At 41.5% G+C, this 13,154-nt stretch overlaps 1 protein-coding gene across 1 annotated transcript in view; it reads right to left on the minus strand.

Moving 5' to 3' along the window:
* MYH15 (myosin heavy chain 15) overlaps positions 1-13,154 on the minus strand; it is a 127,692-nt gene that overhangs the window by 19,440 nt on the left and 95,098 nt on the right. Inside the window, 7 exon segments of the mRNA XM_033124141.1 lie at positions 661-838; positions 4,566-4,602; positions 4,604-4,740; positions 4,743-4,769; positions 5,308-5,365; positions 5,367-5,498; positions 11,104-11,219. Of these exon segments, the coding sequence (XP_032980032.1) occupies positions 661-838; positions 4,566-4,602; positions 4,604-4,740; positions 4,743-4,769; positions 5,308-5,365; positions 5,367-5,498; positions 11,104-11,219 (685 nt within the window).

A 13,154-nucleotide genomic window follows, 5' to 3' on the forward strand; every position in this document is an offset into this window, starting at 1 on the left:
TCACCTCCACAAAGTTTTTTTTTTGTTGTTGTTGTTGTTGTTTTTCTGAGTACTGCCTTCTGCTTGCCATACCTTTTGAGCGAAGTGCTGCATCTGCCCCCAGAGAGTGCCTAGAAGATGGCCTTCCTCCAGTTCCTACAAAGGTACAGTCAAGGCTGGTGGCCAACCCTGAGCTTAGTGTCATTTAGGAAAAATACTTCTATCAACAATTTTAAATGCGCAAATAAAGAAGGTACACACCAGCCTTGAAGCCCTTCTTGACCAACTTGATTCTGCTACTCTGAGCAGTTGTACGGCTTAGAAAAAGTAAGTGAAATAAGCATTATTTCCGGATCATCATCATCAAACCATTTACATACTCTAGGAAAATAGCTATTTTAAGGAAACACAGGAAGAATTGTTTCTAGACACGATATATTGATTCACAAGTGGAAAGTGGCTTAACTTTAAAACAAAAAATATCTTGCATCTATAAGATTTTGCCTATAGAAATCTAACTGCTCCTTTTCATTGCCTCAAGAGGTTAGAGGAGAGGAGCTAATTGGCCTAATTTTTCAAAATAGGAACAGAGAGCAGAGGGGTGAGCGAACCTCCTCCTGGCTGTATGGAGAATCAATGGAATCCTTTTTGGCTGCAGATTGGCCTCTGCCCCTTGGCTACTGCTCCAGTCAACTCTGGAGGTCAGGAGTGAGCAAGCAGTCAATGGACCCACCTCAGTGGCTGTCTTCTTGGCCTTCTCTTCTGCATTTCGAAACCCCTGCACTGCGTCTTCAACTTCCTTCTGCATCCTGACAACGTCAACCTCCAGTTTCTCCTTCTGGCTGAGCCGACTTGTATTCTAAGGAAAAGCAGCAGTCTTGTTAGGTAAGTTGAGACCATCAGTGCAAATACAAGCTGGTATGTTTGGGACATGCAATGGCCAGGAGTGAGTTTTATTCTACGCAATACTTCATTAGAAAAGCCCCTTTCCATCAAAGGCATATTTGAATGGAAGAGATTTCAACCATTCAGTATCAAAGAGATGGTAGCCTGAATCAGAACAGAGAGATGAATGTAGATAACCTACAAGCCCCAAACATGTGTTTGGTGTTCAGTTTGTTGAGCAATAGATTTTTCTGCCCCCCCCCTTTTTTTGTTTTGGATAGGGTAGAAGCAAACGTTCCACAGTATAAGTTGGGGTCAACTGTAGACATTTGGGGAGCAGGGGTTGGTGAATAAAAATCAGTTTCCAGCATGATGCTCCAGGAAAAATAAAAAACAAAACAACAAAAAGACCCCTTCCTTTTTATCTTTTTTCCACCCAACTTTGCATTGAGGGGGTAGGAAGAGTCCTTCAGAGGAGCCTTGCCCCCCTAGCCCTTAGAAACCCCACTACGCTGGAGGATTCTTTGTTCTGTGGCTGGCGCTGCCCTAATTCTTTCCTTCCTGGGATGTGACAAGAGGCTGGCACTCCTTTTACTGCTATTTGGTCCATGTTTGAAGCACAGCTTTTCTGAGGGTGTGAAACCTGAGCATAGAGAGTGTGTATAAAAGGCATGAGCTTTCTATTTTTTATTTCTCCTCATCGTCCTTTCAGTTTCCTGTAGCTAGTGCCTCCCTTGGTGACAGGACTGAGCATTAGAAACAGAAAGATATTTCAGCCTCACAGGTTCTACCCTGCTTCCTTGATGGCATGAAGCATTTTCCTCAAGGCTGCCATCCTCTGCCCTTATGGAAAGCCAAGCTCTGTGCACCCCCAGGCTTTCCACTGCCATGGTATGGCCTGGGGGAGAGCGGTTAAGAGTATTTTCCTGGAGTGTTTTCTGGATGCTCACTGCACATAACTCCTTAGAAACTCCTCTTTGTAAAGGAAGGTACAGATACAAATGATTTGTTTGTACACAGAGTCATTTAAAATCCGTTAGGGAGATAATAGTTAAAACTTTTTTCAAGCTGAATGACTCTTGAATTCGTTCTTTTGGGGAAGAAAGGGGTTAGGGGGTATTGTGTGGAAGGGTAATCTAGGTTGTCACAGCTCAGGTTTGAAAAAGGACACATGTCATTAGCCAAGGTTAAGTTTGGCCTCATTTGTTTATTCTGGGCTAGAAGTCTGAGACTTCAGAAGGGCCTAAGAAGGTTCCATAAAAGATTCATTATGTTACCAAAAGATTGATAAGTCTTTTAGTAATTGCAAGGTGTCCCCGTATGGTTAAGGTAGGGGAGAGGTCCTTAGGAGCAACATAATATGTCCTAGATAAGCTGGTCGAAGGGTAGTCTCTGGACCAGCAGCTCCACCTCAGAGCTCACTTGATTCCTGGGTCCTACTGAAGAGGTTCTGATTCAGCAGGTCTGGGGCAAGACCTGAGAATGCATTTTTGTGTGAGTTAAGTTTCTCTTATATACCTAACGTTTCAGAAACTCTGCCCTAGAGACCAGGTCTCAACTGCTTATTTTTTCGCCCAGATCCATCTCCTCTCTATGTCTGGTTGATGGCCTCATCTCTCACTCAGCTCATGGTTGTTTCGTCATATTGAGACCCATGGGTGCATTATCAGTTATGATACTTATAGCAAATGATTTTGTACCGATAGCTATTAAGTACTGCAGATAGTGAATGATTTGCTTTTTAAAAATTCAATATTCTACTGTCTAAGAATCCCACTAATTGTATTCAGATCAGCTTTCTTGAGAAAGAAAACATTGATGTGAGTTAGCTTGCTGGGAATCGCACATAACCTGCCGCCCATTTGTTCTACATCACATGGTATTCAAATAGGATTGTGTCATGCACATGGACACAAAAGTCAAACTAATTGCAATGCATTCCAGCTGGTACAGCTCTGGTTTGTACGTCCTTTTTTTTCTCAGTGAGAACACAATTGGCATTCAGGGTGGGACAATTCTTTGTGATGTAGGATTATCCCAACCCTTACAGGAGTATTAGTATCTCTAGACCGTGCCCAATAAATGTCAATGGCACATGCCAGTCAGCATGGCAACCAAAATGACCCCAAAGACTTTTCTAAATATCCCAGAGTACGGCAGTTCTGCCCCCAGTGCTTTAATCCATCCATAACAGTCATGAGAGTAAACTTCCTAAAGTGCAAATCTCTTAAGTTCACCTTCAGAAAATTTTCAGGAGACCTCCCATTAGCTGCAAGACAGCATGCAAACTCCATCAGTCCCAGACTCAAGATCCCTGGTGACCTGGCTCTTACTCAGCATCATTTCCGCTGATCTCTCCTACCCCCAGCCTCATGCTCTAGCGAGTATATCGATTTCCCTTAACATTCCCAATTCCCTCTTCTCCCTATGTCTCCGTCCTTGACTCTTCTAGCTGGCTGACTTCTTACACGTCCTTCACGACTCAGAGTCAGTATATGTGCATCTACCTCGTCTAGGATTGTCAGAGAATCCAAAAGTGTGTGCTTGCACTACCATGATGCTCACCGCAGTGCTCCAATTTGTTTACTTAGATCTTCACATTTTTAGGACAATGGAGATATGTTGTAGCCATACCATGTATAACTGTCCAGGTTATGGTGAGGACCCTAAAAATGTTTGTCGAATGACCCATTTACATATTTGTCCTAACCACCATGGTTTCTACTGAATAAGAATAGCAAAGATTCTAAGAATTCTTGCTTTGTGTTACTTGCGTAACCTTCCATGAGAAGCCCGAGTCCTGACAACTGATCATGCTGTCAGCAACAACTCAGAATTATTAGATACCTTCTGGCTCTGAAGCATAAGTTTTTTTGTTTGTTTCTGTTTTTTGTTTTTAATCCTGGAATGCTGGGGGGGACCATGTGGCTTACAGGGCACAGGAGAAGCAGGCAAGTGGTTCTGGAACACTAGGGAATGTTCATCTCTTTCTCCCCAGCATCCTGGCTGTGAATGCCCTGACAGTCCATTCTTCTGGCAGAAGGCTTCGCGTTGAGTCAAATTGTGTCTCTCACCCAAAAACATATGTTGAAGTCGTACTTTCCAAAACTTCAGAGTGTTATCTTTTTTGGAAACAGAGTCTTCACAGAGGCAATCAAGTCATACAAAGTTACTAGAGCAGGTGCTAATCCAATATGACTGGTGTCCTTATAAAAAGAAAAACGTTGGAGAGAGACATACTCACAGAGGGAAGATGGCGCGAAGACACACAGGGCGAACGCCATGAACAGGCCGAGGACTGGAGTGATGCTTCTGTAAGCTAAGGAAGACCAAAGATTGCCAGCAAATCACCAGAAGCTAGGAAAAGGCAAGAAAGGATTTATCTAGGCGATTCAGAGAGAGTGTGGCCCTGCCAACACCTTGGTTTCAGACTTCCAGCTGTCAAAAATGTGAGAGAATAAATTTGTTATTTGAAACCACCCAGCTCGTGGTACTTTGTGACATCAGTCCCCGGGAACAAATAAACTTGGGAATAAATGAGGAGTGTGATCACAGCTCTGCTGCCAAGCGCTGCCCCTATTGCCTTCACATGCCACACCCAAGGCTTGACATGGCAACTGTGTATGGTCCCAGGCTGACCCATGTGTGGAAACCATTGCTTTCAACCAGCTGATGCATCTGGGGAGAGTTATGGGCCCCACCTGGGTATGGAAAACATTGATTCTTTCTGTGACTTCAGAGCTCATCCTCCGCCAGCTTGCGCCCATGTGCTGCCTGCTCTTGCAAGGACCTCAGTTCCTCTAGTTCCGACTGGAGCAGAGAGTTGCGATGCTCAGCCATAGCCACCTGCTCCTTCAGCTCACTGTTCAGGTGTGTGTGCTGTCATCTAGCTGCACCCGAAGGTCCTGCAAGAGAAAACATGGGCCTGGGGCACAGATCCCTCTGAGTTCAATGGGGTGTGCCGCTGTTCACACATGCTCTGAACAAAGCTCCACCGGTTTAAATTTAAGCATGTTCCTGCTCTCTTGAAGGATTTGATTTGTTGTCCCCACTTTTGTAGCTCAATATGATCCGTCGCTTGGTTTGCTTCCAAAAGCAGAGGCATTCCCCACCCCCATATTATAGTTTTACCCTTGAACAACATACAACATTAAAAAAAAAATATGGTGTTAGTCAGCTATTTATGTTATCAGTAAGGCTTCCAGTCAGCCGTCGGCTATTGGTAGTTTCGTTCGGGGGAGTCAAAAGTTATTGGTAGAATTTTGACTATTTTTTTATGTTGTATGTATTATATACTATATTCTTACAATAAAGTTAGAGAATAGAAAGTGTTATTAAGAAAATAATAAGATCAAATACACTTACAGTATTTATTGAAAAAAAAGTGTATAAGTAGTTGGATCTGCACAGTTCAAACCTTTGTTGTGCAAGAGTCAATTGTACCTTGATTTGTGTCTGAAGCTGACCCAGGGATTTGGTGACCTCTGACACCTGCCGGTTGGCAAGCTAAGCAGAGTTCCATCTCACTAGGGTCCCCTTCCATGTTCTTCTTCAGCTGGGTAGCCTCAATCCCGCTCCTAGTGTCAGAATCCAGATGACACTGCAGGGAGTCAATAGCACACTGCTGGTTCCTCCTAATTTTAGAATAACATTCAACGGGGAAAATATCATGCACCCAAATTAAGAAAGGTTACCTGCTGTGTACATAACACTGTAGGAAACAGAAAAACATTAAAATTCTGGGTAATTAACAAAATGAGTCTAAAGGGTTTTCATTTTAGAAACACAGATGTTGAAGGGTTAGGTTAGTGAGCATATGCCCATCATAACAGACTGAGATTCCCAGGACGATTTCCCGGAAGAATCAAAGAAAGCATCAGAATCTTTCTGAGGTTCTTGTGGGTCAGACTTAGCCTTATTTGAGACCTCTGATGGGAATGTCTAGGGCAAATATCTGGATTTTCTAGAGAGGCGAAGGCTGAAGGAGGGATGCTCTTTCAGACAGGCATAATATGTAAAACACTTTCAATGATGAAAAATGTCTGAATAAAGCAAGAGCCACCCAGGTTAGAACAAGTCCTGAGCTCCAGCAGTACACTCCAATGGCCTGCAGACACGTAACTCTCCTAGAGTAGCATGGTTATGTTTCTCCAGGAGACTGAGAGCACAACCAAAGATTGGCTGAGGAAGCCAACTGCTGTGTGATATTGAACTACTTCAATATTCCTTCCTAACAATAACAGCTCTATGCTGAAATCACATTTGCAATGTGACAGAAGCTTGGACAATGTGTTCAGGAAGGCAATGAAAAAACTCGGGGAACCCACAGAAATCATTTCCCAGCCCTCGAGCTGTGAGTTTGGGAAGATGTGGCTGAATTCTGGCTGATAGACTATGGGCAGAAGAGTCTACAAGCCTTGCCAAAACAAATTGTTTTCTTGTATGGTTCTGTACTCTCTCTTCCCCATCTGTGGCAAACTTGCTGCCCACATATGGAAGATTATGGCATCACAAGATGGGAGAAACCTGGGAATAATCTTGAAGAATAGTGGCCTGCTCTCCATCCCACCCCATATTGGACTCTGACTAGAGCAAACAACAACAACAAAAACAACTTTGAAGTCCTCGAGATTTGGTGAATGTGAGTCAGGACAGTTTAAATGCTATAACTAATACATGCCCTGTTGAGCTCATGCTATGAAACAGGGCCTAGCGCTGGACAGATAAGACAGATTCTTAGTGCTAGAGAGATACTCTTCCTCACAGAGCCTGTCAAACAGTGAAAACATATTCATCTAGGGTCAGAATTCGGTTCCACACTGAATTGTCTTTGAGTCTTTGTCCTGAGCTCTGAGCCAATCAGGAAAGCATACAGCCTGCCAGGGAGTAAGACGGTGGCCAGAGTTTCTGACTGGGTGACAGGTGGAAGCATCACTTTCCACGACCACGCTTCTTCTCTCCATTGTTGGGGGGAGGTCTCAGAATAGTGATGGAAATGTATGGCAATAACTCTTTCTGGTTCCAGAGCCCAGAGCTAGTACCTCTCCTCTGCCAACCCCATGTCCCCGGCCCCGAAGTGCTAAGGTCAGCCTCTCATACCCATTCTTGGGTGCTGGTCCTTTGTTCAGGTTCCAGACCAGAATCCCACAGGGAAGCCAGTAAATAAAGTTAATAGAGACTGTTATGGGCTGAATGCGTCTGCCCCACTTTCCACACCCCAATTCATATATTGAAGCCCTAACCCCCAGTACCTCAGAACGTGAGTGTACTTGGAGATAGAACCTTTTGAAGAGGTGATGAAGGTAAAAGGGGCCATTAGGGTAGGACCAAGTCTAATCTGACTGGTATTTTTATAAGACGAGGACATTTGGACACACAGAGACTCAGGGATGTACACACATAGAAAGGACCCTGTGAAGACACAGCAAGAGAGGGACCATCTGTAAGCCACTGAAAGAGGCCGCAGGAGAAAACTAATTTGCTTACACTTTGACCTTGGACTTGCAACTTCCCAAACTGTGAGGAAATAAATTCCTGTTGTTTAAGCCTCCCAGTCTATGTATTTTGTTACAGCGATCCTACCCATAACTCTTACAAGGACATGCACACTCAACATCACTAAAAGCTTTAAGACATTTCTCTGTCTTCCATTAGGGAAAACTCATTTTTGCCACGGCTGACTCTCCTTACACAGGAACACTAAAGCATGCCTAGTCTGGTGTCAAAATCCTCTGCAGAGAAATACATTCTACTTAAGCAGACAAACTGAATGTTTCAAACTGTCCTTTCCCCACAGTTGTTTATGAAACTTCATGAGTGCCTCTAGACACGTAGAAAGTTCTGTGGTTTAAGAGGCTTGGATATGATACCGACCTAGAGAATGGCTGCTAGACAGTCAACACAATTCATGCACAGTCAAGATATCTTTAAAATGAAAACTCCCCCAAGTACATTTTTTAAGAAAAATGAAGCACTCAGGGCCAGAGTAATATAGTGAAAAGTTCCTTTTTTCCCCCCTGAAATGTGAAATACACTTTGAGAAACCAAATGTGAGAAGAAAAAAAATAAATAAAAACGTAAAACTTGAAAAAGCTATGGACTGTCAATTCAATAGGTTCTTTTTTCCTCTTGCAATACTGCTCATCTGCATCAGAGAAAAGTAAGATTGCCCCTAATTGCAGTACACATGATTCAGCTTTAAAATGATTAACAAGGTATTTGACTAACTAAATACCATGTCTGAGTTTGAGATACTACTTTTTGAAGACATGCTAAAATATTTTAGTTAGAAATGAGATTTAAACATTCTTCTGGCGGAGACTTGTACGTACAATAAAAACAATTAAGTCAGATGTGCATATAAACTAAGACCACGTGGCAAAGTTTGATATGACTGAGTTCAGAGGAGTGGACCATATGGAAGGAAAAGATGGTGGAACATTATTATATACCTAAGGCTATAGGCCAGGGGAAGGCACACTATGGGTTATGGACCAAATCTAGCCGTGCCCATTTGATCTCCAACGTCAATGGCTGCTTCCAAGCTACAGCTGCCGAGCTGAGTAGTTGTGACAGAGCCCCTATGGCCTGCAATGCCAGAAATATTTCCTACCTGACCTGAGGCAGAGAAAGTTTGCTAGGTGATCAAACCAAAGCAAACAAATGCATTTTGATAGAGTAAGGACTTTCAGTGCTTCATTCCCCAAAGCTCCTTCTACAATATCTCTCTGTGTATGTCTGGGAAAGTAGAATATGGGCCAGGTGCACCCTGACCTAGGCAGTGAGAAGACTCATACATTTCACCATTTCCTTGGATACTCTGAGTTGGAGGAATAGAGCTGGTGATCCCTGAAGATTCAGGATACACCTGACCAACTTGTTTTTTACCCAGTTTTGGGCCCTGTGATAGGACTGGACTTACATGGCAATTACGGCCACCAGCTGGTGTTTCAGCTGGTCCCTGATGTCAGTCCTCCTTTCCTGAGTCTAGGATGGAGAGGATCAAAGCCGGCCACCAAAGCTCCTCCTCTCCTTCCATCAATGACTACACTATGCTAATTATAACATTTGGAGCAATTAAAAGAAAAAAAATGGCCCTATCATCCACAAAAATTTAGAAAGCCTTGGCTAGAATATCAGGCACAGTGTATGGCCAACATTATGTGCTCAAATACCTATTGAACAAGAGAAACATGACACACATACCAGCTGCTCATCCTTTTCACCAGCAATAGGCCTCCAGGCCCGGCTCACTCAGGATTAGTCCTCACCGAGTGGAAAAGCGAGCTCAGAGAAGGAGCTGAGTGAGTTACCCAGTTTGCAACATGGAAAAGGTTTTGCCTTTGCCTCCAAGTCTCTCTCCTGTTGTGGTCCCTTTTGCTTCCTACGTCCTGTCTCACGGGCCTCCTCTAATTTATGTAGAGTTTCCCAGGGTTTATGTGGACATAGGACCTTGAACCTTATCTTGTCCAATATTTCCCTTGAGTTCCATGATTTACCTGGCTTATCCTTGATTGCTTGAAATCTTATGCTTTGCTTGAAGTTTCCCCTTGCACTCTATTCAGTTTCCTTAACATCCCTTCTTCTCGTAGCCCTGAAGTCAGATGAAACCATCAAATTAAACCAAGGCGTTCTGATACAATCTGCACTCACACAGAGCACTTGCACAGGAAGGGCCTGAGATGCTATTTGTGATGTTTTGTAAGATATGCTCATCTTTCCTTTCCGGATAAACCTATTATAGTGATTATGAATCATTAACTGTAAAACTCATGAATAGCTCACCCCTCCTCCATCCAGCCCCTTCTTTTTTCAGCCCCTTCACAGCTCCTGCCTAGTCTTCCGTTCTTTCTTCTCCAGCCCGAGCTGTTTGGATCTCTAGTTTCCTTTGCACTAAGATTATTATAATTGGTGAGCATCTCTACGACATTCAGATGTACCTGATGAGATGCAGATTCTCTGAGGATTCATTTTTCCTGAGCTAGGTTTATTAATAGGCACAAGTTTGACGTTACCTGAAATGAGTTTTTTTCTTTTTTTTAAACTGCACAGGGAGACATTCATTTTTGTTCCTCGTGGAAGAAGTAGGGCAAATATCAAGGCCCAATGTTTTCACCCTTCATCAAAAAAATTCTTTTAGACATTGACTCAGAGCCTCTTAAGTAGACCAGAATGCATCACCACAGTCAGTCCTAGAGAGGAAAAGTGCCTGTGAGTGAGAGCAAAGATAACTCAAAGCACACAGAGGGCCAAATTTGGCTTGACATCCTCATTAAAAAAAATGACCCCCTGGGAGTTTTGTCTGAAAATGGGCTATGGGAAAGAGGCCAGTCCAATTGTACAGGTTTTAAAATTTTCCTTAACAAACACATTGAAAGCAAGTTGCCAATTGAAACTCAGAGTTCGATGATATTCTTTGCTGACATATGGCATTGACTTAAGGGAAGAGATCAGATAGATAATATAATCATGGTTCATTCCATGTGTTTATAATTGTGCCTTTGATCCATAGGCTGGGAAAGCTTTGCCAACATCAGCTTACTGATCTCCCTTACCACCTTCTGTGACATAGATAGGGCTGCTTTTATCCCCTCACTTCACTGAGAAGCTAAGAAGTAGAATGTCTAAAGTCATCAGCTCGTAATGATGAAGCTAAGAAAAGATCCTGCCACCCATGAGTCCTGTCTAATTCAGTTTCCTGACTATTAGGACTCAGCTGCTTCAACAGGGATTCAATCAGCACGCTTAGCTCTTGGCTTGCCCCTCTCCAAACAAATGGCTACAGGTACAGGCAGGGGGTATGGGAAATTTTCACTCTGATCTGACATTAATTTGAATGCACAGCATCAAATGTTTAGCTCTTTTCCTCCACTGTTTAGCATTATCAGTTTCTAGAATACCCAAGAAAGACTTTTTATACAACGACCATGACAGTATACACAGTAATTACACACTTAATTGTGCTTTTTGTGAGGTTTTTTTTTTAAAGTTTTGTATGAGAGTAGAAGCTGCTCAAATGTTAAAAAAAAAAAAAGTCATAAAAGCTGAACATAATTGTGTGGAGGTATTCCTAGATAATAACAGTGGTGAGTGTACCAGAAAGATTCTAAAGTAGGGTTAGACTGGCTAAGTTTGCAAATGTTCCAACAGGGGTCATAAAAATAGCCAAATACATCAAGTTCTGTTTAGTCAAGAGTTGCGAAACATGCAACTGTTTCTTATCAAAATAATCTTAAATACCTAAAAGTTTCTATTTCTTTATCTTTCTGTGAAAGCTTTCTTTCAAGTTCCGCTTTAGTTTCCAAGAGTTCAAACTGGAAACGAAGAATCTTGCTTTCATTACGTTCCAGAGCTCCCTGAAATACATAAATGAAAAGCACTAAATTAAGTTCACTTTTAGACAACAGTTTTTTTTCTTCTTCTTTTCAAAATGTATATCTCTAATGTAGCTTTCTTTAGATTTGCTGGGAAAGATCTAAGTTCAAATCAGTTCCCTGAAGATTGGAACAGAATGAGAAGATAAGTGATTGCTTTTTGTTTGTCATATCACTTATAGTTTTGACATGCTTAAGGTTTTCAGCTATAGTTCAAGAACTATAGTTCTAAAGCGTTTTTGAAATAGAAAATTTCAATCTTGTCTGTGACTATATCTAAACTTTCAAATTTATTACTCTTGACTTTTTTCAATTAATTTCTTTGGGAGGAATCAATAAAAGTGTCAAAGCTAGAACAAGGAAGATGATAATTCCACCTGAAATCTTTTAATTCTGGATATCACAGAGAGATAGAGAAAAAGTTGAAAGCATTCAGAGCAAGAAACAGGACAAATACTGTCATATGAAAAAAACAATAAAGGAATTTAGGATGTACTCAACATGTAAGAGCCATTATCACGATTATTACTACTCCTTCAAATGGATTGCTTTGACAGGAAGGACGATTTCTTGCTTTTTTGAATATTTAAAAATAAGCAAGGCAATTACTGCCAGGGTCATTATAAAGGCCATTGAAGTTTAAAAGTGAAGGTTTGATTACATATTTAAAGCCTATTCCAAAGATAAAATTTACATGGAAGAAGAAATTAAATAAACAAACATTTAGAGAATACTGAAGAGGATGTTTATAAAGGGAACAAGGGGTGATGACAATCTATTGGTCAGTTAACAATCGGCAGACAGTCCTGAGGGCAGGAGTAATTTTTATAGTAGCCTCTTCTGAGAAGTGCTTAGCACGTACCACCAAAGGTAAAAAGTAAAACTGAGTAGCAATCTCAAAATAAAAATAAGAAAGATGTCGGAAATTTTAATATGGCTTAAGGCTTTGCTGCTGTTCTCTCAACACTCCCTTCAATATAAACGAAAATAAATCAAAACCAAATGCTTGGATAGCAATTTACTCCTAGGGAATTGTACCCTTCCTTCCCCTTCGGGGGAAACTGTCACCTCTCACCCTCCAGATTGCATTGAGAAAGTGAATCTTTGAAAAAGGTGACCTAGGATAATTTGAGTTCTGTGACTTCAAAAATAATCTGATAAAGTTTCTCATAAAGGCTCACCCAGGAAAATAAATAACCCAATTTTACAAATACATGTCCAAGTTGATGAAGTATTTATGGATGTGGCTGAAGACAAAACTTGAGAAAATTCAAATAGAATAGAATGCCATCTAGTGGCACTAAATAGTATGAGTGCTATGGGCTTATTCTCACCTTTGATTGTAAGTGCCTGTCAACTTAATATACAAAGATGCTTATGCAGAGGGTGCCAAAAAAATGTATACACACTTTAAGAAAGGAAAATTGTATTAAAATTGTAATACTCAATATATACCGATAACAAAAGATGAATACAAGTCATGTTTGACTTCTGCAATTCAAGAGGTACTCAAAGAGGTTACCATGGAAAATTGAGCGTCCAGATACTTCTGATTAGGGCAAACTACTGCTTGAGCAACGTTGACCAAAGTGTCCAATTTTGTACATTTTTTTGGCACCCCAGGTATGTTATACAGGTCTAAAATCACCCCTGGCCAATCATATCTCACATTGGATTGTCATGGTGCTTGAAATTTTCTAACACAGCAGTTACTTCATTGGGTTAAGGTGGTAGCTTTAGAAAGTCCCAGCTAGGATGGCCAGAGACCAAAAGGAAACAAGTAAATGAGACAAGGTTTGCCAACTCAAACAAGGTGACAAGCCTTGCTAGGGGATACCATACTGTTAATTAAAAGGATTCTATGTAAAATGTAGAAGACCTTTGTCAACATAAGAAACATCCAGACCTGTAGAGAAT

Source organism: Rhinolophus ferrumequinum, chromosome 2 (assembly GCF_004115265.2).
Source record: "Rhinolophus ferrumequinum isolate MPI-CBG mRhiFer1 chromosome 2, mRhiFer1_v1.p, whole genome shotgun sequence".
NCBI lineage: Eukaryota > Metazoa > Chordata > Mammalia > Chiroptera > Rhinolophidae > Rhinolophus > Rhinolophus ferrumequinum.